This window comes from Fusarium falciforme, chromosome 3, assembly GCF_026873545.1.
Source record: "Fusarium falciforme chromosome 3, complete sequence".
Lineage (NCBI taxonomy): Eukaryota > Fungi > Ascomycota > Sordariomycetes > Hypocreales > Nectriaceae > Fusarium > Fusarium falciforme.
In genome coordinates, this window is record NC_070546.1 from 1610730 (window position 1) to 1634736 (window position 24007).

Here is a 24007-nt window from a genome sequence, read left to right on the forward strand (position 1 = left end):
TGTCCTTGGGACACTCCTTGGTCAGAGAGGACACAGTACGCCGGCTAGGGATACTGCTGATCCCGATGCCGCTAGATTTCTCGCACTCGATATATTCTACTCACCTTGGTTTGGTAGAGCCCAGGTCGTGTGCAGCCATCCAATTGCGCGCCTCGCCCGAAATGTCGCCCGTGTCGACAAATCTAGCGAGCACAAAGTTGCTGCCCGAGGGTTGGGACATGATCGTTGGAAAGCGCCTCCTTGACATGTTGGGCGGCTTCACGGCGTTGTCTTTCATGTCAATGAGCCCCGGGTATTTGGACTGGACACCCTCTGAACCTTGGATACCGACATATTTGACCATGAATCATGTCACTTGGACGCTAGAAAACGGCGTCCAATGTTCTCGAGAGTATCTCAACCACCCTCAATGCTCAATCCCCCAGCCTGAAAGCGAAATAATACCCCCTTGGCCTGGTTTATGTGGCTCGGAAATTGAGTTATCAAGCAACCTGGCGCAGTATCAACCACGAGAGTCGGACGTTTTATGAATGGCTTGAAGGGTTACAAGCGAGGCATTCTAGCCGAGCAGGGGAGCAAATACTATCCTCGATTTTAACGCGGTGGTGAATCATCTACGATAGGGGCAATGCCAGGTAATTGAGAGAACAGCGCTTATATGGTTATATCAAAGCTGACTGGTGCATGAACTCTACCATGTGTTGCCTCCTCGCTCCCTAGCTGGGATCTTTAGCAATAGCTGAACCAATGGATACCAGTGGGTGGGACGGGAGGGGGGGCGTTTGATGATAAACAAGACTATACCCAATCTCAACTCTTCAGGTGAGCATGCAGACGCCATGGCGCGGCAGAGCTGTGATTTGGCCAAGGCAGGCTGTAGCATAACTAGAGCTTCTCAGCCAGATCCCTTACAACACAAAGATCCGCGGTCCACTGAGGATGCAGCTGGATGACAACCCCATGAATGAGGTATGGCTGACTAGACCTTTCAGCGAGCCAGACTCGATAGTTTCATGGAACCTGCCGGTGTGTCTGACAACGAGGCCCGACCTGTGGGTTGGGATTTGAGGCCCCCTACACAGCAACAATGGATGCCAGCGAGCTGTTGTCATATCTGGTATCGTCTTCAATCATTAGTTTTATATACATGTAGGTACCGGGATCATGATACCAGCCAGGGAAAGCCCCCAAAACACGCTGCCATGAGCAATGTCCCTTGCTCAAAACAACCCAACGCCTATATTTTATCCAACCAGTAGAGATTACACCATCATGGCTCCCAAACCAGCCATGCCAGCAAAGGCCACCACCATACCAGGCCTGGGCGCGTTCCAAGCTCCAGCGTCGGGTGTCTCGGTGGCCGTGTACACACCTGTCAAGTCGCTCGTGGGCGAGGCCGTGACCGTGGTCGTCCTGGCTTCCGTCGTGGTCTTGGAATTGAGAGGCCAGTCCCCAGAAGACGAGTACAACACGCCGTTGATGACGACACCGTCGTTATCGATGGCCAGCTGCTGCGCGTCTTCGTCACAGGTGCCACCGTAGTCGCGGACGTAACACGTTGGCTTCATCTGTTTGGGCAGAGTATCCGTGTGCGTAGCGTTTGCGTCACCCGACGTGTTGTACGACGCGGCGTCAATGTCCTTACCCGTCGACACCGACGTTCCCATTATAATTCGGGCAAACACCTGAAACGCCGTTTCCGGCTGGTAGGCTGGCACCGCGTGCCCAGCTTGGTAGATGCGGCTGAAGGATAGGTTGCCAAATTGACGAACAACACCACCGATGTATGACTCGTTGACAATGATGGGCGCATAGCCGGCCTCAGGGAAACCGGTACTGTACGCATTGCCTGCTTCCTGGGCGATGTTCTTGGACACGGCTTCGCCACCCATCCAGTTGCAGATGTAGTCCCTGTCACCGTACATGAGGCCGATCCGCACACCCTGGTTCAGGAGAGCGGCAAGGCGCGGGATATTGCCATCGCGAGCAATATCTCCCGTCTCGGCAAACTCGTAAAATACGTTGGTATTGGACATGGTGTAGTTGACAGGTGATCCTATGGCACGGTGCACTTCAGCCTGGTTGAGGTACTCCTGGAACGTCATTGGCGGGAATGGGTCCGCGTAGGGGGCAGCCAGGTCGTAAGCGCCTCGATTTGAGCTGAAGTAGGCGTTTTGGATGTCGAGGCACTCGTCCCTTGCCTTGGAGCACACCTGGTTGACGGCATCTTCGTCACCCTCGCCTTCGGGATCGCCTAAACTAACGGCAGTACCACACTGGTGGAGGAGGTCGCGACAGCCGCCCTCGGAAGAATACTTGTCGAGATAATAACTGGTATCGGTCGGAGACATGGCCTTGTAATTGTACGAGTTTTCGCTGGCAAAGATGGGGTAAAAGGGCACTTGGGTTTCCATGTCGACACAGCCGTTGACAATGCCCAGCGACTTAAGATGGACATCGATGGTTGAATTGCTTGGCAGCTCTCCATTCTGGCGTCGGACGTTTTGCTCCTGGAAGGTCTCGGCGAAGATGGGCCCATAGCGACCGCCGTAACTCTCAGCAAAGAGGTTGATGCCGAGAGAACTGTTTCGACCGCGCGAGGAAGGCTGATATTGCGGAAAGGTAGTCAAGAATCCCTGGACCATATGCCATACAGCCATGGCAGCCGTTTGGGTCGTGTTGGCGGTGTGTTCCCTGTCACCAGAGCTAAAGGTGCCATTGCGGAAGACCCATTCAGGATAATTGGGATTGGGCACTGGAGGCACGTCGACTGTGCCCCGAGCAAAGTTGGCAGTGCCTCTGGTGGGAGAATCGTAAGAGAAGCCTACTTGGTTAGGCTAGAAAGGTTGCTAGTCAGTATTGTAAGTCGATACCAGCCCAAGCTGGACACACCTGATCAATGAAGAGCATGTTGGAAGCGCGATCCCAGCCCCATTCGCGAGCAACAGTGTCGTAGTCATCCAAACCCTTCTCGACAACCTCGCAGGGCCCATTGCCAGTGAAGAATCCATACATGGAGCTGGACCCAGGTCCGCCATTGAGCCAGATGGTGAGACTCTCGGTTCGCTCGCGGGCCTCAACAAACCAAAAGAATAGATTGGTTGGGTAGTCACCGGGAACCGAAACCCAACCCGTGTACTGTTTTTGCGAATCGAAAGCGGTTGCGCATGCGCCTTCGGGGACTTTATAAGATACTGTGACATTGCGGTTTGCAGGTGAACGGACGACGGTGAGGTTGCGCGCCTCGGCGTCGGAGCGAGGGAGGAACTGCGCCGAAGTATGGAACGCGAGGAGCGGAATTAGGAGCAAAAGCCGCAGATGCAGAGAGAGGGACAAGATGAGAGGAGGCGCCATAACGGCGGGCGGCCAACGTCTGGCCGGGGGCGGTCGAGTGTGTCTGGTGGTGAGAGATTCTATGGTAGGAGTCGTCGTCATTCAACAACAGGCTAGTAAGCAAACTGACGACGACGCATCACAGGGCAAAACAATGCTGTAGCGAGACATGAAAAGCCCGGGGCGAGACACGAGCGACTGAGACAGACAGCACCCGAGACACGGGGTAAAGCGAAGGGAAAGCGGAAATGCAAAAAAGCGAGACGAAAAAGAAGGGATATTGGTACGTAAAAAGAAAGAAAGGAAGAAAGCCTTGTCGGATGGTGCATGAAGAGAGAAACGAGGCTCTGCCAACAATGGATCGAAGGATGGAAGCTACAGTACGCGCAAGCTGACACCCACCCCCTCACTGGCTGTCGTCCATCGTTTGTGCCTTGCATCGCCTCCCTCTAGGGGGATTTTCGGGCGTTGAGCGCTGGGGTTACAGTGGGGATCGGCGCCGAGAGACAGCGGAGTGGCTGGTGGTCATGTGGGGAGCTGGGTCCCCCTCGTAAGGCTCACACGAACGAAGCTCTACCCATGGTCAAGCAACGGTGAAGCTTGGACGGGTCAAGTGGAATGAATGACTGGCGTTGATATATATGGCTAGAATGGTTTATAAAAGGATTCTTACTTCTTTCTTGACTTCCTTTTGCGATTCTCTTTGGTTAGAATCCTTCAGCACACTTCGTCGGCACATGCCAATTCCTCAGCCCTTGCACGTGCGGCTGATCGTTAGCTGCAATGGATGCAAATCTCCAACGGCACATGTTTCCAGCAGGGGTCGGCCCGTCGCCGTGCGTGGCAACGGATGTTTGACGACGGTTGCAGTAAGCAAAGGGCGGAAGGGAAGTCTATGTGACCCGGCCATGCTGCACCCCAAGTAATCTCTTAAGAGAGAGCCTGCAATCTCATCATGACTGCCTGTTGCTCTCAGAAGCATCCAACATCTTACCAACCGAAACAAGGATCACTGGGATTGTGATCCCATGACGTGATGTCTCTCTTACCAAAGCTCAGCTTAGCTGTGGTTCGTGAGTGAATACGACGGAGCCAATTATAAATTTGGCCTGTTGATCGTTTCAGATATCGCATTGGTAGCGTCTCCAGAAAGAACTTGGTTTTTTTTTTAATACTAGAGTACAACCTCATCTATGCGCCTTTTCCGTTACACCAAAGGTAGATTATACAGTAATACCACATATTCCATCATGGCTCTCCCGTCTTGCGCACCGCGAAAAAGTAGTTGCCCACCTTCTCGCTGCCCTTCACCTCCTTCCAGCCCAAGCCTGGCACGTACACGACGCCCTGCACCATGGGATGACTCCATCCCTGGTTCGCGAGGAAGTGCCGCAGCTCCTCCTCGTTGAGGTACTTGTTCCAGTCGTGTGTTCCCTTGGGCACTATACCCAGCACGTCCTCGGCAATGAAGTTGGTTGTGAACCAACTCATCCACGTCCGCGCGATGGTGCTCATGACGAGCCAGCCTCCCGGCTTGACGAATGGCCGCACCTTTTCCAGGAATGCGGCCGGCGCATCGACGTGTTCGATCACCTCGAATAGCGAGACCACATCATAAGCCTCCTCGGGCGTCGCGGGCACGGGTAGGTTCTCAATCGATGTCTGGCGATACTCGAGCTTGTTGCGCAACCCTGGGTCCCTGCGGGCGTGGGCTCGGGCTACGGCCAGCACTTCGGGGGTAGGGTCGATGGCAGTGACGCGCCGGGTCGTCGGCAGCCGCGCGGCGCTCTCGGCAAAGATGCCGCCGCCACAGCCGATATCGAGAAAAGTAAGATCGGTCGTCGCGGGAGCATCGGCCTGGGCGCTGTGGCAGGCGCGGATAAAGTCGTGACGGAGAGGGTTCATGAGATGGAGGAGCCGCGAAGAACCATGGGGATCCCACCAGTCCGCGGCGAGGGCGTTGAAGTGTGAAACCTCGTCAGGGTTCACGGAGGAGAAGTTCGGAGAGGAGTTGTTGGGGGAGGCTGTAGAGCTCCATCGTGGAGCTGCGACAGAGGCGCCGATGATGCGGAGGGAGGGTGGTGGGATGGCCGATGATAACATTGGCCGTCGACCCGATCGGGTCAGACTTCGGAGCAAGACACCTGCCGGCCGGGACGGAGCCGGCATGGTTGGTGGTTGGAGAAGAAGGAGGATTTATGTGGTTGGTGATGCAACCAGCCCAAGACCTCTGTGGTGCGAGGTATCAGAGGATGACAAAGCCGTCCGCTGGAGAAAAAAAGACCAGCGGTGGGGTCTAGAGGATGGGAAATCAATCGATTATCCAGTGACAAGATACAATTCAACAACTCGGCTCTCTTTCCGTCATCGGTCCCACTACTGCCGCAATTGACGCTCTTTTTTTCCCTTGGGACAATCCCTTCGCTGACTGATGCTTTCGCAATTCCTGACTCCAACTGCGTTTTCCAGCTGGCTTACATAATAACCGCGCGACGGGGAACCAAAACGGCCGCTAGAGCCAGGGAGCCCGAGTGTTTACCCCAAACCGGGCAAGACAACCTAACCAATTGCCATCCCAGGCATGTGAGCGAAGCAGATGGAACCGTCTTGTCCTCCCCCGGCCTAGGCTCAGTCCGGGTAAGCCGGGGTTTTTGCTGTGTGAGAGCCGGGAATTCACCGCGCGGCACCGAGCAGGTGAAAGCCGGAGAGCGGAGGAGGGGGAGAGGATGAAAGAGAGGGTCTGAATCATGCGAGGTGGAAGCACGTCGTCCGTTATTATGTGCGAGGGCGCCGCTAAAGCCTGTCTTTTTATAAAATTTTCCTTTCTTTTAATCACTTGATCGTACATTTGTTCCTCTTTCTCAATTCATCCTCCTTCCACAGCTTTCGTTGTTGTCTTCTAGATCACGGGCCGAACCCCTCCCCTCAGTTGGAAAAAAAGTTCCCCGCCGCCTCCGTCTCCGCCTCCGGAACCGAGCCCGCTTTCCTCGTGTACTTGCCATCGCAAAGCGTCGCATTGCTAGTCGCATTACTGCTACTCCTTCAAGCCGAGGTCGAAGAGTCACGCGTCGGTCTATCAGCCCTTGATCTCCAATTCATACACCTCCGCGCTCAATTCCTCCTCCATCTACCACCGTAACCCTCTCACATCCTTCATCATGCCTGCGACAATCGACCACAACCAATTCGACTCGATCCCTGACTCAATCGAGGCTTTCCGTATGCGACACTCTATTCCTCACTTCCTAAACCTTGTCTAACGTGTCTGCGCATAGGAAATGGCGAGTTCCTCGTCGTCCTCGACGACCCCTCGCGTGAAAACGAGGCAGACTTGATCATCGCCGCTCAAGACGTCACGACCGAGAAGATGGGATTCCTCATCCGTCACTCTTCTGGCTACGTCTGCGCACCTCTCTCACCAGCCCTCACCACCGCCCTCGACCTCCCGCAGATGGTCCCCAACAACCAGGACCCTCGTGGAACCGCCTACACCATCTCCGTCGACTCGGCCGACCCCTCCGTGTCCACTGGCATCAGCGCCCGCGACCGCGCCCTCGCCTGCAGGACACTCGCCGACCCCGCCGCCCGCCCAGAGAGCTTCCGCCGCCCGGGTCACATCCTCCCCCTCCGATCTCGCCCCGGTGGCGTCCGTCAGCGCCCAGGTCACACTGAGGCCGCCACCGAGTTCTGCCGCCTCGCCGGCAAGGTCCAGGCTGCCGCCATCTGCGAGATGATTGACGATGGTGAAGAGACGCCTGGCCAGGCGGTCCGCCACAACCACGGCATGCTGAGGGGAGAAGCCTGCATCGCCTTTGCCCGGAAGTGGGGGCTAAAGGTGTGCACTATCGCCGACCTGGTTGCCTACGTTGAGAAGACTGAGGGCAAGCTCGAGACCAACGGGTCTGAGGCCAACGGTAGCTGAGAGGTTTGAAGTTGCGGTTGTGGTTTTGGAGCGAGGCAGGGCGGATTGTATACCGCCATATCTTTTTGCGTACCTAGTAACGCGGTAGGTGACGGCAGTCTGGCTTGACGGTTGACGAAACGGCTTGGCTCATCTCTTGACATGTATTTTGCTATATCTGTTTCTTGATTCCATGGGGTATTTGGCATGGCATAGACCGGGGTTTGTTCTGGCGTCCAGAAAACAGTGGCAGTCAAAAGAGCAGGACGAGATCAAATCAGAGGACGCCCTCATTCTTCCCCCTCCGTCTTTGCACTCCCAGCGTAATCCCCGCTCCTGCGTCTCTCAAACGTGGGTCATGTCAACTCAATGGGCCTTGTGTAGGATACCTATGTACACTTATAAAATTCCACTCGGATTTATGTCTCATATCTCTGATGATAACCTCATGTCTTAGTCTCAAGCCCGTAGTATGCATGGCGAATGGTCAAGGCTTCCTGGTCCTACATGCGAGTTAAGTCTGCTTATTCGGGCTCTCACTTTGTGTTCAGTATAAAATGGTCTTGGGCCTCGCCCATACTCGATTTGTATTACAACAGCTTGCTCTTCCTCGGCGTGCAAGTCTGCTGCGGGTATCATTTCATCGTATCCTCATATGGCAAAAGTCGTTTACCCCATGACGCCGCCGTATTCTCTCCCTCTATCCCACATCCAAGACTATACAACGATTTTTACACTCTCTCCTTCTTTGGCACTCTTCCTGGGACTGGCTGGTGACCTCTAACCACAACATCCTCGTCCTCTTCGCCGTCATCATCGTCTTCGTCCATATCGTGCTGTTCCTGGGCCTGGCGGGCGCGCTTGATACGGCGCACCATGGCCTGGTCAAGGTAGAAGTCGTGGTCGAATCGTGACCGTGAGAAACGCTGGGTTTTGATATTAGTAATAGCTCCAAGAGTGAGATAGATGAAAAGTTAACTAACCTCTGAGCAACCCGTCTGTGGACACTGGGCATCACCTCGCAGTGGCAAGTAGTCGAGCAGGGCAGCCTTCTCAAAGGTGTGCTTGCACTTGCGGTTGCTGTAAGGCTGTTTCATTGGCTGTAGCGTGAGCGGGCAGTTGATGCTAAGGACCTCGCGGGCCACAGCAATGTCATCATCGTCATCGCCATCCGCTGCGCCAGGGGTCGTCGCGCGCATCACAGGTCGGCCATCGGGGCGGAACCAACGTGAGGCGTCTGGGAGCGGTGGTCCATCCTCGCCGGCCATGGCGTCGTGCCAGAGCTTCTTGAAGCCGGCGTAGTCGTTGTTGAGGGCGTACCGCTGGTGCATGTCCATGGCTGTGTAATCGGCCTTCTTCTTGGCACGCATGTCCTTGAAGCGCTCCAGGATGCTCGGGGCGGCGAGATCTTTGCTATCGACATCGTTGTCTGATTCCTCGGCAGCTTCTGCATCATCACTCCGACGGGGACGGCGTTGGGATTGCGCTACATCGGCGGCAGCAGCGTTATACAAATCGGTGATGATGAGGCCTTCGTCTTCCAACTCGGCTTTGTAATCGATCACAACACGGATGGCCTCCTCAAATGAGTCGGTCAAGGAATTGACCCGCGTTTCGAGATCGGCAACATGGGTCTCGAGGCGCTCCTCATCGGGCGTCCTCTCATTGCCCTTCTCTTGCCTTTTCGCGCGGAGGGACTCAAGTCTATCGCGCTGCTCCCTCAGCTGTTCGTGCAGGTCGCCAATGCTGGAACCAAGAAGGCCAACGGAGTCACCGAGCTGCTGCTGATAGACGACGGTGGTGCGGGCGTGGGACAGGTCGTTCAGATCGCGGCGTGCAGCGTCGGAGAGGGGGCAAGAGGGCGGCTGGTATTCGGGCAAGGCCGTGGTCGTGGTCGTGATCGCAGTCGAGGACGAGGAGACGCCGGAGCGATTGAGGAGCCTGCGGGACATGGCGATTGCGAATGGGAAGAGGTCGATTATGGGACGGTGTTGCAGAGAGTCAGCATCGTGGGCTTTCTTTGTCCTGCTTGGTCCTTGTCCCGCAGAGAATGCGCCAGAGAAGGGTGCGACGCGACACGGCAGCTCGCACGTGTAAAGTGAACGCGGCTGAGAGTCGTGTCACGGGATCTAACGGCGAGTAGGCGATAACATCCAGAACTGGAACTTGGCATGCCACAGCAACACGATTCGGAAAAATTCGAATAGAATTTGGATTGGAAGAATACGAGGGGAGTTCTATGGATATTTTCATTTCCCATTCTTTGTTGAAATTCTGATTAAACGGCTTGAATGCCTACTGAGTAAAAAATGGACACAGGTCTTGAGACATATTACGCCCAAAGTGTCCCTGTATTAATATCCACATCGCATAAGTTGGCCTCAAAGTGTGGTGTCACGGGACCTCAAAGTCGATCATCCACCCATCCATCTCATGACGGCACATCCCTGTTGCCACACGCCAGGGTCCAAACTCAAAACATGGTCGATTTGGGTGAGAGGCGGACCCCTTTGTCAATCAGGGTCCATCCATTACTGGCCGAATCTGGTTTGCAACCGTCATCGATATCCTTGTCCGTGTCTGCCAGTTCATCAGCCTCCCTGGAAAGCCCAGACAGGGCTTGCATCGGCCTGGTGCAAGGATGAAAGCAGAGACACCCCATGCTAGGCCTGTTTGCAGCAACTATGGATCGAGACAGTCTCGAGGGAAGAGTGAGCTGTCCCGGGTCTGAAAACCCATCTCATCAGACCGATATCCTTCCCCACTGCACGGTCATCCTGTTTGCAGGCATCATCGAATCATGGCATCACCGCTGACGCTGCTGGAGCCTGCCAAGCTGGAGTTTGCCAGGCACGGCAACTGTCACTCCATCTCGATGTTCGGCCAGAGCGCCAACGGTGAGGAACCTTGTTTCATGCATGGCCCCATCCATCAAACTTCCGATGCCTGTGATGGGCCAGGATGGCGGCGTGATCGCGGGACCAAAGACTTGGGTCCACGCATCGATGGCTCGGCAAGCTATCGCCCCAAAAACACCATCAAACTTGTCTCGATTGAACCATGGTGCATCGGCTACAGCATCAGCCGTACGCATGTCGACGAGGCGGTAACTCAGTCCAGACTGGCTGCAATTTCGTTTCAGCAGTTCGTTCCTGCAGGACTGCTCGCTCCCTTCGAAGCAGTCTCGAGTCGTCAACATGATGGCATTGCCATCCTTAGCAGTCGCACCACTAACCAGTCGCGTTCAACTCTCTTTTCGGCCAAGCGTCTTTATTGCTGCTGTGAACTGACAAGACATAGATTCAAGTGTCCGATTGTGAGAACCCAGCCACCTGGCAACGGCTGAGAGAAACAGCATGTTGCCAAACCCCGATTAGAGCTATAATTTGTCGATGACACGATCAGAGGTACAACCTGAATGCACCGATCTACAGCCAAAGCCACATGTACCTCTGAATCTCTGATGGGATGGCAGCGTCGATTGGACCTTGACTAGTCTGCCAATCCGGCGTGTCGGCGCCAAGCGCAGTGGGGCTCACCGATGTTCCCGATCCCGGGCCCGGAGACTGTGGCCGGCGATCTCACCAAGTGCTCGGGGGAGCAGGAGATCGAGTTTTCCCCCCTACCCATCTTGCATTCTACACACCCCAGTTCTGCGGTCTAGACTCGTCCTCTCGTGTCTACCGCCTGGTCTAAACAGCGCGTGCCCTCTTATTAGCTATGTTATTGCTATTAAGCGACGGCGAAAGCCATTCCAGGAATGGGCCAGGAAGTCACCATCAAGCTGCATCATGTCAGTTTCCTGTCCCCGGGATCCCATTAATCAACTAATCCTTCTTCCTGCAGCGATACCCATGATCCAATGCCCAGAAACATCAGCATGACAAGAAACGTTGCTGTCTAAACCCACTCCGCCTGTCTTTTGCCACGCCCCCTTCTTCACCTCAGGGTTCCCTCTCTTGTGTTGATGCTCCCAGCTGCAGGTTTGACTCCTTCCTGCGCACTTGACACGCCCTAGGGACAATATCAAGCCGGCATCCTGGACGTGTCGTTGCTTACCTGGCTGATTATGCGTCTGTCCGCCTCTCTCCTCTGCTCCTCATCCGTCCTCTCGCATCTCGCCTTTACGACTTGTACCAATCCAACCTTGTCTTCCGCATAATACGAATCCTACTGCTACCTTTGCTCGTCACACCTGCTGCTTCGTACTACAAGACGAGGAATACCGGCTTATATATCACCTCACTCCAGCTCTAGTCGAACTCGAAATGGCAGCCTCAATGCACGCTTTGTCGCCCTCACTAGCTCGGAATCTTTCTTCTTCACGGCAATCCTCCCCTCGTCAGTCCGCCATGGCGCCCAGGGCGCCGCCCACTATGAATCCATGGGAGATCAACGCCCTCAACGTGAGTATCTTGTGAAGTTGACTTTGAACGAGCAGCGCACTGACTCGACCGACAGTATGAGTTTCCCGAACAGGGCTCTCTAAATCCCGATGGCACCATGGTAACATCAGCTACCACCTGGCGTCAGGTTCAAGATCCCATCATATACCCTGGCCTCTATGCTCCCAGCGGAATTGATATAATGACGGTCTTGGTGGGTTTTGTCTTTCGATGATAGTCTCAGCTCCTAACTGTCTCAGCTTCGCGTCGCTGGACGGCCAAACCCTCAAGTCGATCTCGGTCCCGTCGACTGCTCTGTCGCCCTTGTCCTCTGTGACATGCTCCAGGTCGACGCTCCCATCATTTACGTCTCCGACTCCTTCTCCGAGCTTACCGGCTACTCTTCCCATGAGGTGATGGGCCGCAACTGTCGCTTCCTGCAATCCCCTCCAGGAGGCCAGCGAGCCTCTAAGAGGAGCTCGGACAGGTCTGCCATCCGTCGCATGCGTCAGGCCGTGTTCTCCGGACAGGAGATTCAGCTGTCCGTGACCAACTACAAGAAGCACGGCCAGCCCTTCAAGAACCTCTTGTCCATCATCCCAGTTCCGGTGGATAGTAGCGGTTCTCAATACTGTGTTGGGTTCCTTTGTGAGACAGATTAAAATCTTGGAGAACAACAAGTCGACGCGAAGCATTCTGAATGCCCTCGTCTGATCCGATAGCCATGTTCCACCTTGGATAGTGGCTCCGCAACACCACACCAGGAGCCCAACCTTATCACCAAACACGACAAACCCCCCAACTATTACGTACACGCAAATGTTCGGTTTCACTACTTTTTACAGATCAGCTTTCTCCTCATCACTCAACATTACTCAAAGAAGCCCTCGGCGTCAGGATTCACTTACACGGTCTCGGTACTTCGCTGCTCTCAGGCTTTACGAATACTTACGATACCCCTTGCATTGACAAGCATTTCTCTTTTTACCATGTACGACAACAGATCAGATCGTATCAATGGAAGCACTCTAAGGTGTTGGGGTCATTACTGTAGAGGGCGGAACCTCGTTTATTTTTTTCGGTTCGGCTGACAGCTCGGTCATTTCTCTTTTTGATTCTCTTATCATACTCTGATGATCCACGCCCATGAAATACACGAATTTAGATCTTGGCAGCAGACGGGGCTTGGATGACGAAACATTTTGGGAGTCACTGCTACGTGGGCATGGGCGAAAAGGGAATGGTTTACATAGATGCCGCCCTTGGGCGCAGGAATAATTCGGGCGTTCGGGCAAAACTTTCAGGTTTCTTGGAGATGCAGAAGGAGGTCTTGTGACTCTATTCGCAGCTCGTGGCGATTCACATGCGAGAATGAACAAGGGGAGGATGCTGTTGGGGGATGGAGATGGAGCCAAGGACGAGCGATGGAACTGCCGATGCATGATTGCTCGATCATCACAATCATCTGACAGAAAATTATACTCTTACTTGGCGAGCAGGATTCATCAAAAGCTTCAAACTTTGTCAAATTTCACTCCAAATTAAACCCCTCCGCGCGCCATGTGTCTACAGGGTTGACGCTACATCAGGCAGTTTTGGCTGGCAGGCTCTCGATCCTCACGACTCCCTGTCAGCCATCGCGATCGCCAGGGTCGGGGATGTAACGGCGTCACCAAGGAACCGGTCAAAGCCCGGCTTTATTACGTGTCGTCTGCATTTGATGAGCTGGCTTTGGTCAGACAGCCATACATACATAGTATGTTCCCTCCCAGTTCCCAAGAAGCAGGGATTTCCCAAGAGTCGGCACCCACAGTACGGCCCAGGTACAACAGCACCCGACTGGCCACGGCCGTGGGGAGACTCAGCGGACCGTTTACACATTGCTTTGTGCCGATGTCATCCGCCGGCTCGGGTCCGGGTGACTCGGCCGGCCGGTTGGAGGACCTGTGGGCACTCTCTTGACCTGACACAAGGACGGCTGCAAAGCTACGATGACAACCACGATGGGATAGATGGAGCACTGTTTGAGTATGTCTTCTATTGTTCTACTTTCTTTTTCATGTTGCCATAACGAGGTAGGCTTTGAAACGAGTTGGGTACTGCCTCCTGTCTTGTTTACTACGTGTGGGTATACCTCGACCATCAACATCACAATGGGCATAGGACCGACAACATTTGTTTGGAGGCCGAGGCCGAGGTCAACTCCGACCCCCGTTCTTTTTTTATTTACTATTTTTTATGTTTTTTTGTGCTTTTCCCAGTTGTTATTCCCAATAACGCCTCCGTTGGCCATAACATCAAAGAACACAATCGTACACACATGACAGCATCAAAACCCAACCGAGGAACACCGTTACTTGCCCTGGTTATGGCTTGCCTGCCAAGGCCATCTCTCTCACATGTTGGAAGAGGGACCCCAGAACCATTGGCTTGATGACTGCGTCCCATCGTTCCCTTGACCATCGTCATATGGCCATTGGTTCGTCGACTGCATCCCATAGTTCCCTTGGCTATTGTCCCAGGGCTGCTGGCTTGTCGGCTGCATCTCATAGTCCCATCGGCCGTCGCCAGCGCCAGGCGGCGGTTGATAGGATGACATAGTCAGAGACGAGTCGGAGGTGGCTGGTGTTGGACTATATCCACCATGAGGTAGGCTGTGTTGTCCTGGTGGATAGGGTAAGTCAATGCTCGAGGCTAGCATTGCATGGTCGAAGCATGAACGACAAGCGTCGCCCCCTGATACACAGGGATGCTGTTGAGGTCCCAAAAGAGAGCTGAAGTCTCCTGGGTCGCTGAGGGTTGCGACTTCAAGTCCAAAGACATCTTGTCATGAATCAGTTAGTACAAGCATTCCGCTAGTGGTGAGGTCGAGCAAGACTACTTACCCTCGATCATAGGCTCGCAGAGGTGTCTCATCCTCCTGGGGACCCTGACATCGTGGCTGGGCTGTCCCAAAGTCTCCGGCCTGAAGACAAGAGCGCGCTTGAGAGTGGTCTTGCTCCCATCCCTACTGTGATGGAGGATCGTGATATCGGCAGAAGATTCCGCATGCAGTATGCCCGTTGAGTCTGGCCCTTCAGCAAAGTACTTTTTCTTATCCTCGCGGAGCTCAATGGAGAATATGCCGTGGCGAGTGACAAACTCTTCACTGATTCCTATGTACTTCATGTGGTCGACTAGAAGGACTCGCGCAACCGCCTCAGTCTGATCTGGCCCAAGGATGCGCATGCAAAGATTCTCGTTGGACCTGGTCCTATTGGCTCTGGACCTGTTGCGCCTGGCCCTGGAAACTCTCGAAGGGCCTGGTGTTGCACCCCGGGAACGGATGGGTAGTGAAGTCGACATGCCCAGGTTGGTTGAGCTCGACGGCGGTGCAGTTGCCGACGTGGGATACTCGTCTGCAAGGTCCATGCTGCTCGGAGCGGCAGCAATCGGGCGCCGTTCTTGTTGTTCACGGCGATCGTTGAACTGGTTAGGATACCAGCCCTTGGCACGCCGGCCCATGTAGGAAGATGTATAGCTGGTAGAGACTGTAGGTGAGGTGATAGGCTTACGCACCTAGGTCGAGGGCGATGTAAATCGACGCCGTCTTCACTGGGAGCTTCCGAGACGGTCGGGGGTGGTTCGAAAGGGGCAGACTCCGGCGCTCGAGTGAGGACAAAGCTGGTTTGAGTATAGGCATGTAGGCTGTTGCCGGCAGCTTCCAGTTGGCCAAGGCTGGCGGTAGGCCTCGGATAGGGAGGTCCGCTGGAGGGAGAGAAGCTATAAAGGCAGACAAAACGCGCGAAAGATTGCCTATGGACTGGGTGAAGTAGAGAGGTGGGTTAAGGGAACGCCAGGCTTGTCGAGGAGAGAGGTCTGGGATGGGGTCGGGGTTTGACAAAAAGGCCGGACAGATCAGGAGAAGTGCAAGGCAGGATAAGTACACCATCCCACTCGCTGGATACGTGCCATGGATGCATCGTCAGAGGAGGCAACAAGGCGTTCGTATCCGATGCGGACGCGATTTAGCCAAGCGGGTTCTGTCCCCCGTCTAGACCAAGCTACCCATCTGTATAACATCATTGGATATTAAAAAGTTGGGGTGCGAATCGGTCAGCGGTCAGCGTCCAAGTCTTGATGCCTTGATCATCTAGTCATTGGATGATATTGAGAATCAAGAACGACCACCAACCTGGCAAGAGAGAAGAGAAGCAAGGCAGACAGGTTCCATCTCAATGTAGATGCTTGCTGTGTCTGTCGACGAAGAGAGGGAGGGGGATGATTGAGGCTCGGCCACCTCACCTGTGGACCGGCGTGGCAATCGTCCAATCATGCTTCGTATGGGAGTCGATTCGACGCTCGATTCTTCGAACAAAGGTATTGTTCCTTATTGGGCATTTGATCGAGTCTGGTTGTCAAGGCGGCCGGAGTAGGCCGGTGAGAGAGTAAGGATGCGAAGGGGAGGAGGAGAGGAGCGGAGCGGAGAGGAGAGGAGACGAGGGGGGGGGAGAGGACAATGCCCGACCGACTCCTCGAAGCTGTAGATAGCATAGCACTCTTAGCAGTTGGCCTCACCCGGCGGCTCAAGAATTCCGGAGAAAGGGGACTCATCTTGTGAATTGGGAAGACCCAGCTAGATATATTATTGCTCTGGCAATTCAGCCCCCGCTCCTATCTCAACGAACTTCCCTCGTTCGCACACATTATTACTCAGCGCCGACTCAGCCGTTCGCTGCAGCATGTCTTGGAAGCGATCAAGCCGTGTCCGCGATGCGAGGGCCATTAATTGAGTGTGGGTGGACCTTACAGCTGTTTTTACCAGCCCACCAACAGACATGTCACGACTCTGGGCGTGGTGGGGGAGAGGAGAGGAAAGAAAAAGGTATTGCAACTCGACTATTTTTCAACGTCGACATTCATTTCAGAGATGGCAATTGAATCATTGAAAAGCTGGCAATGTCAGTATTGGTCTCTGCTCTCTCTGAGACTCTGCGGGGGAAAGTCTCTGGAATTGCTGGTCCTGACAAGCGCCAGCCTGGTTGACGACACCCACACTTGCCGCCCCCTGTGTGACATTCACACATTGCGCATCAAGTGATGGCCCAATCCAAGGCCTCTTCGACGCAAGGAGACGCAGCCGAGGCGCCCTTCTGTAGCTTCTGGGTGCAAGAGCTGTCTCTTCACAGAAGGTGGCGCTTCCAACATGGTCGGCCACGGTTCAATTCCACAGGAAGTGGTGGTGAGCAGGCTCAGTGGCATGGCAAGGGGATGACAGGTGAGGGATTTTGTAATTTTGACGCCTCTGAGCATGCGCTTGCTGGTCAAAGTGACTATATATACCGTGAGCTGTTCGCCATATCTTCGCTCGTCCAAGTCAAGAAGCAGAAGAGGGCCCTTTCCAAAGACACATCTCCATGGTGCGGTCCATCATTTGGCCAGTGCCTACTTCCGCAGTCGAGTAGACCTCCTGCGAAGGTCGGGCTGTGCCTCGTCTGCCCCCTCCTCCGTCTTTGCTACACTCCCGTTCTGTTCACTCTTCACCGCCTCGACACGCTTCCTTTTCACGGGTGGTGCGCGCACCTCCTTGTCGGAGTCCGCCGGCTTCTTTCGTGACTTCTTGGGCTCCTCAAAGTACGGGCTTGCGTCGACGGGCTCCTCCTTGATGCCGGCGGGGGTGCGGCCCGTCTTCTTCTGGACACCAGGCGCGTAGCAGCTAGTCCGCCCACCGACAGTGATGAAGGCGAGCTTCTCTCCGTTGGGCAGCTTGGTCGCAGTGCCCTTGGACCCCTTGCCCCATCGGTAGTTGAAGAGCCAGTGCTCGGGGAATTCGTCTGAATCGCCGAGCTTGTCTACGGCTGTCTGGCAAACGTAGCGAATCATTTTGTAGAGCGTAGTGACCTGCGAGTCATCAAACTCGTCGCAGTACTGCTCGGGGTGAAGCTTGGCTTGGTAGAGGGTCTCGTCCGCGACCCAGTTTCCGATGCCGCTGATCATGGCTTGATCCAGGAGCAGGGCTTTGATTGGGACGTGGCGTGCGCGCATCTTACCTCGGAGGTAGTCCTCGGTGAAGCGATCGAGGTCCACGACGGGGTCAGGGCCGTTCTCAACGAGGGGAGAGTGTTTTCTGATCTGATCGCCCGGGCAGTCAACCAGCCGCACACGACCAAATCGACGGGCATCTGTGAAGGCGACCTCAACGCCAGGGGAGCCCTCGGTCTTGAACTGGAACTTCCAGAACTTGGGCGGCCACTGCTCGAACTCGCTGTCCTTCATCTTCTTGTAGTAGTTTGTGTAGGCCGTCTTCTCATCCTTGATGTGCATCCACCCTAGACCTGTTAGCAAATGTGCAGCCAAGTTGGACTTGAGCGTTTACCCGTCATCCCAAAGTGCATCACCAAATGTGGGGGTTTATCCAAAGTGATCCTAGTCATGGGTGAGTTGTCAACGTTGCACAGGGTAGCTATTGGCTGTTGCAACTCACCAGAAGTATTTGCCCTGACTTCCTGCGGAAACGATCTGAAGTTGTTAGCTTTGAGGTTGTCAATTATTGGCTATAAGTGACATACCTGCTTCCCCTTGAGAGCGGCCTCAACCTCTTCGCCACTTGTACCAACCTTGCCAAAGACATTCTTGTCGTCTATAGCTGAAGCGGATACAATGCGTTTCCCCACAACGTGAAGACGAAGAAAGTGGACAATGCGCGCGACTGGGCGATTTTAGCAACTGATTAGTTACAACGATGGATCTCGGACCAACCTTCGGCGATCTCAGGCATCTTGGCAGACAGATAGACTTCAGCTTACGAGTCTCTTGGTTTGGTACAAACACCACACGAGATTGGTAGCGTCACGGACCTAAGGTGAACGCGAAGGGCGTGTTCAGTCAACGCGATATCACGTGATAGACATGGGTGAAGAGAGCAACCTTCACCCCGGTTTTGACATGTGACTACATAATCGAATGTGTACTCCTTACTCCGTAATTGATAAAGTATTCGTAACAGAAACTGGTCAAATCCACATTTGAAGATTACTCTTATTTGGCGAGGTTGGTTTGGACGGGCTCAATTTCTTCTTTGCGCCGAAGGTGGACCAGTTTACCAGTGGCCGGGATACCGGGTGCGGAGAAACGTAGAACCGGCAACTCCACTCTTGGTGCATTTTGTTCAACTTTTTTCTCGCGAAATCTTTCCAACTTCTCACAAGCTTTCCATCTTCAACAACACAAACAAAGAAGCTGAGGTATGTTTTGAATGCGCAGCACGTCGCACTACCCTCTCCCTTCCTTCCTGATGACACTTTACACCGCAAACTAGAGTCTTTGACCCAAATGGGAATGAAACCTCTTTTTTACACGTCAGTCTGAAAGACTACGATCACGCACACGTTTTCGCATCGGCATGCTCTGGACTCGTGCTGACTTCTTCATAGACCTCTCATCACCAAGCGGTGGATCATTGCGAGGATGCTCAGCCTTCTCTCCGCGCCCAGTATGGGCTGAAATGGTACGTTTGAAACCTCGCGCACAACCACTCACCACTTCTCGTGATGATCATTTCTTTTACAATATACGCTGGAAATTACCGGCTGAGATCTTTCTTTGACGATATAAAATGGCTATTTCTGATGGACACCTTCACTCTCTGCCTTTGCTGCTCTGCATTTGGTGGCTCATGCTAACATGATTCAAGTCTTTTCTAGCAAGGTATGCGACATCTGTCCTCGACCCGTCCTCCGACTTGTATGATGAAGCGGCACTGGGCTCCGAATATACCACATGAGCACGAAAAGCCACTTTGCGGCAGGCCTAGAAAACCTCGCCCACTGACTCGTCACGCTCGTCCATCACTTGCTTGATAATGTTGGACTTCTGAGGCTAACTTGCCTCGAGTGCTAGCATTTCGATACCCTCCTCCCACTGGATCACCCTTCGGGGATGACAGACTCAGACTGTAAGTATTTTCTGCACATGTTACTACCTTGCCTATATGATGATACAGATGACGAGTCTTATCCGGGTTTCCGTTGCAGACACCATCTTTCTTTACCATTCATGCATTACCTGATCCGCATTCCTCACACATGCCTTTGTTGAAGCCAATTGGTGATCTTGGCTAACAGAAGAATCAGGAACTTCAAACGTAAGTTGCAACCAGGCGCCAGCCGTCTTCCAGATCATCATCTCCCTGATGAATCCAAATGAAAACGACAAGCATATGTCCGAGCTTCACGCAACGACGACAAATCATTTATCGCCTGATTGAGATGCTTGATGTCTATTGTTGCAGTCCTTTCAACAGCAGCTGCTGACACGTTGAAAGCGTCTTTGACTGTAAACACTCTTGGCAGTTTGTGATGCAGAACACCAAGGTTAGTCACTTTTTCTTTTCTCCTCCGCCATCCTTCAAATGATGTTACAAATATCACGACGGTCAACGTAGCCATATTGCTTTGACGATAACGCCTGTGACAAGGCACCTTTACCCTGAAAATCCCTCTATTTTACCCGTTTATTGTCTCATAAGCTTGTTGCAACGTATCACTAACATGCTTGAAAGGTTGATTCCAACCTGGCAGTCCATGACTAGTCCAATCTCCATCAGCCCTGTCAAGTGACAGATGTCTGGTCACGGTCCGGCAAGGACTTTTGCTCTCACGGTAACACGTGTCTATGGTGTTGAATCCATTGGTGTCAATGATGTGCGCCTTTGGCCTTGGAATGTAAAAGAGCGTGTCATTTGAATGGTAAGTGTAGCTGAAGAGAACAAAGCTATGTAATAATACAAACGTATCTGATCAATTTCGAGACCCGGAAGTGACTGCCCACAATGTTGCCCAAGCCTTGCCTTGCTTTGCCTGACTGTGACTCCTGAAATGAGCGTGACCTAATGATGGGTGGAGTTTGTGTGTCTTGGAACACTGCTCCTCCCGTCTTCTAACCCAAAGGCCTTATCTGATTTGTCCATGTCTTGATGGAGTGTGTAAGTGGAGCTCGAGTGATGCTCGACACGAGGGACACTAGTCACCCTGAGGCAACTCCTTGGAAGCTCACAGGGAGACTGACCGAAGGTGGATGCAAGGCACCATGGCGCCCATGCGCTCTCACCATAGACAGGTTCGGGGCACGCAGACCTGATGTCATCTCGCCGTGACGAGGGAACTCAGGCACGCACCGGTACGACGACCCGCAGTACTCGTTCGAAGAGTGGTTGCTGCTGAGAAACGTTGAAGGAGGCGGCGGCAGCGGCAGCGGTGGCCGTGGAACATGCCAGTGTGCAGAGTCGGCGTAGGTATAGTGAACGTTTCTACGAAAAGGGGAAAAGGGCTCTTGTCAACTGGGAGGCTCTTGGGGATTTGGGGAGGATGAGGGTACGCACGATTGCAGCATGCCCTGAGGAGGATGCGGCGCTGCGCTGGGGTACATGGGCATGTCTCTCCAGCCCGTTCCCCCTCCTCCGCCACTCTCGACCTTGATGCGAGGCTCAGGCAGGGTCGACGACGACTGCAGCGCGGGTAGTTGATGAGCGTCAAAGAACGGCGGCGCCGCGTACCGAGGGGTCTGCTGGAGGGCCGGAAGGGGGAGCTGCTCCGGGGAACGCTGGCTCGCGCAGCTCGAGGCCGGCGAGGATCCAGGGTCAGACGTCTCCGAGGAGCTGCTGAGAGCTGGGGGAGAGCGCAGCGGAGACGGGAGGATGGGCCTCTTGAGGGACTGGCGACGGCGTTGCTGGCGCTTCTTGCAGTTGTACTTGCCAATGTCCCAGATGTCAAAGTGCTGCCGATAGGAACGGATGCTATATGTCGAGTTGTCTTGTCAGTAGCTTTCTCTGATGGTAGGTTTATACAAGAGTACGGAAACTTACGATGCCTCAAAGTTGTACTCGGTCTTCATAATGCCCCGTACATCCTCGAGCGTCCTCCCCTCCTGGATGTACAGCTTGGTGATTGTCGCACGATGCTCATTCCAAGGCTTCGCCATCATCTTTTGCCTTGCCGACGAAGGACTTGAAAACAAAGACTTTGGGGTTTGAGGAAGGGGAGGAGGAAAATAGTGTTGTGTGTCAAGGGGAGTTTCTCGAGTTTGACTCTCTGTCTTCTATCCTGGGACGATGACAGTAGAGGAGGTGGCAGCAAAGTTGATGAGCATTGAGGTGCGGCAACGAGATGGATTGGTCTTTCTTTTTTCCTTTTTCTCTTTCTGTTTTTTTTTCTCTTCCTCCTTTTCCCTGTTTCCCTTTTTCTTGATTCCTTTTGGTTGTTGTTGTTGTTGTTGTAGCGTTGGGTGGTAGTGCTGTTGTTCCTCACCACTTTCAAAAAAACCAGGGGAAGAGAAAGAAAAGGAGAAAGAAAGAGACTAAAACGAACAAGGATTGGGGGGTGTAGCTCGCTATTGGGAGAAAGCTGATCTGTGTTTCCAAATAAAAATAAAAAGCTCAGAGCCTTATCGAGTACTTAAGAGAGTTTCCGCGCGTACTCAGAGCCTCGTTTTTTTTTGTAAGGAGGGTGGTGGCTTTCTTTAAGGCGGCTGCAGCAGCAGCGAGGCAGACATACAGAACAAGGAGGGTGACGGGATGCATACCTTGTCTGTTTTCTACCATCTCCTCTCTCATCTTTTGACCATGTGCTTCCTCCTTGTTCTGCATGTAGGACTTTTTAAGATGCTTGATATAAGGCGGACTTGTGCACACACACACACGCACGTTCATGGTCTGGACTTGCGAGAGGAACACAGCAAAATAAGAGTCAATGAGATACCTGCATTGAGATTTCTCACTTCCCCACCACCTTCCCTCTCCCTATTTGTCACTGAAACTGCCTTTCCCGCGTCCCGGAGCCTGGGAGAGAGAGGGGGGAGATAGCCAAGACTGTCGGTGGTGGCAGTTCAGCCTCATCCTGCCGCCCAACGCAGCATCCACATAACCGTCCTCGTTTTCAATACCCGGTATTCCCATAGAGTAGAGGAGTAAAAAGTGCGGTTCACATGGGAGGGAAGAGGTGACAAGATATAGATGTGCAAAAGAACTAGTGGGAAAACTGCATCGATATAACAACGAACAACAATCGATCTCGCATCGATGCCACGTCGAAAAAAATGAAAGAAAACAACTCACCGACATCGTCAGAGCCTCGTTTGACTGTAAAGAAGAAAAACCCCTGTCTCAGAAGGAAAGCCGCCCAGCCAAGCTGTGCTGCCGCTGAGTTGGCTTGCTGCAAGGCGACCAGGGCGCGTGGACGGTTTTCTTTTCAGGCTCTGACTTTGCTCGCCCTGTTTTTTTCCCTTTTCCTTTCCCTTTTTGGTTTTGTCGTCAAGAGAGTTGAGATGGACCATTGAACGTGCGGTACGGCGTCTATTGTAGCGTTGTCGTCGTCGTCCTATCTTTGTCTCAGCCGCTGGCGAACCACTCACTCTCTGAGTCAATAGCCGAAGACGACTTCCATCACAAACCACACGGTGATTCATCTCAGGTACACGCACACGCACGTACACTCGTACATGAAAAGGGGGTGGGAAAAGAAAGCCTCACTTCTTGTTGTCTCCCCCCCTCATCTGTGATGGATGTGATGCTTGCTGCCTTCTCTCTTCAGCGCCGGTTCGCCCCGAGCCTGATTCTCACCCACAACCATGGGCGCCCATCTTGTCTCCCCCGCAGCAGCAGCAGCAACAGAAGCAGGCTGGGTGACACGCATTCCATCCCATCACACCCCCACCCCCTGGACGAACCCATCTTCAAAACCCTGAGATCGTCGCCCCGTTAATGGCTTCCCGTCTTTGGGTCAGCTTCTCCCAGCTCCCGTCTCCCCGGCCGTCACTTGGCGCAGCCACACCTATACGTGATTTGATAACGCTCCCCTCCCCCCCAGTCCTATCCGAAACGTTCCCGTCACTTGAATCTCGGTATGCGGATCAGCTCCTTCACCATGTTTGCTTGGCGGGAGTTAGAGCTTGACCGGGGAGCTCGGGGTGGCTTAGGCTCTAGCTTACCGTGAACGACAGGCTTACTTCCGAGACAAGAGAAAAGTAGCATGGGCGTCGGATAATAGACACGTGAAGACTCACCTTAGTATAGACAGATGAAGAGATATGATTTGCACAAATCTGACATGGCATCGACAAGGCCGCAGTAAACGTTTCATTGGTAGGTAGGTTCAAAAACCTCAGGTATAGGCCAACGACAACCTCATCAGACAACTCAACCAAACAGCAACCCGCCACATCACCAATCACCATCCGTTTCGCTCAAGTCGACCATTAGGAGCATGGTTCCAGCCATTATAAATCACCCTCAAGGCAACCGCCACTTGAGGTTCTCGATCTTCTCTTTTCCATCAACACCCTCGACACCCTGACAAAATCATCGCAATCCTCCCCGGCATCAAGTCCCGCCGTGTCCTGTCGTTAGCCCTGCTTT

The 24007-nt window shown here is 53.6% G+C and overlaps 8 protein-coding genes across 8 annotated transcripts; 2 read left to right on the forward strand and 6 right to left on the reverse strand.

Annotated features, from left to right (window-relative positions):
- Positions 1–1262: 1262 nt before the first annotated feature.
- On the reverse strand, positions 1263–3435 carry NCS54_00382700 (Carboxypeptidase; the record flags this gene model as incomplete). The annotated part of the gene is made up of 2 exons (XM_053149383.1): positions 1263–2837; positions 2893–3435. 2 exons carry the CDS (start codon positions 3433–3435, stop codon positions 1263–1265), a joined length of 2118 nt encoding a protein of 705 aa, XP_053005358.1.
- Positions 3436–4581: 1146 nt separating this feature from the next.
- On the reverse strand, positions 4582–5502 carry NCS54_00382800 (Ubiquinone biosynthesis O-methyltransferase, mitochondrial; the record flags this gene model as incomplete). Its single annotated transcript, XM_053149384.1, has 1 exon — positions 4582–5502. One exon carries the CDS (start codon positions 5500–5502, stop codon positions 4582–4584), a length of 921 nt encoding a protein of 306 aa, XP_053005359.1.
- A 989-nt stretch (positions 5503–6491) lies between these two features.
- On the forward strand, positions 6492–7255 carry NCS54_00382900 (3,4-dihydroxy-2-butanone 4-phosphate synthase; the record flags this gene model as incomplete). The annotated part of the gene is made up of 2 exons (XM_053149385.1): positions 6492–6552; positions 6609–7255. 2 exons carry the CDS (start codon positions 6492–6494, stop codon positions 7253–7255), a joined length of 708 nt encoding a protein of 235 aa, XP_053005360.1.
- A 710-nt stretch (positions 7256–7965) lies between these two features.
- On the reverse strand, positions 7966–9186 carry NCS54_00383000 (SP-RING-type domain-containing protein; the record flags this gene model as incomplete). The annotated part of the gene is made up of 2 exons (XM_053149386.1): positions 7966–8160; positions 8218–9186. 2 exons carry the CDS (start codon positions 9184–9186, stop codon positions 7966–7968), a joined length of 1164 nt encoding a protein of 387 aa, XP_053005361.1.
- A 2316-nt stretch (positions 9187–11502) lies between these two features.
- On the forward strand, positions 11503–12281 carry NCS54_00383100 (PAS domain-containing protein; the record flags this gene model as incomplete). The annotated part of the gene is made up of 3 exons (XM_053149387.1): positions 11503–11640; positions 11696–11833; positions 11880–12281. 3 exons carry the CDS (start codon positions 11503–11505, stop codon positions 12279–12281), a joined length of 678 nt encoding a protein of 225 aa, XP_053005362.1.
- Positions 12282–14014: 1733 nt separating this feature from the next.
- NCS54_00383200 (Hypothetical protein) lies at positions 14015–15123 on the reverse strand (the record flags this gene model as incomplete). The annotated part of the gene is made up of 2 exons (XM_053149388.1): positions 14015–14442; positions 14505–15123. 2 exons carry the CDS (start codon positions 15121–15123, stop codon positions 14015–14017), a joined length of 1047 nt encoding a protein of 348 aa, XP_053005363.1.
- A 1920-nt stretch (positions 15124–17043) lies between these two features.
- NCS54_00383300 (DNA-(apurinic or apyrimidinic site) lyase) lies at positions 17044–18376 on the reverse strand (the record flags this gene model as incomplete). The annotated part of the gene is made up of 5 exons (XM_053149389.1): positions 17044–17927; positions 17975–18024; positions 18083–18117; positions 18168–18307; positions 18358–18376. 5 exons carry the CDS (start codon positions 18374–18376, stop codon positions 17044–17046), a joined length of 1128 nt encoding a protein of 375 aa, XP_053005364.1.
- A 2246-nt stretch (positions 18377–20622) lies between these two features.
- NCS54_00383400 (Clr5 domain-containing protein) lies at positions 20623–21576 on the reverse strand (the record flags this gene model as incomplete). The annotated part of the gene is made up of 3 exons (XM_053149390.1): positions 20623–20905; positions 20978–21391; positions 21461–21576. 3 exons carry the CDS (start codon positions 21574–21576, stop codon positions 20623–20625), a joined length of 813 nt encoding a protein of 270 aa, XP_053005365.1.
- Positions 21577–24007: the final 2431 nt, after the last annotated feature.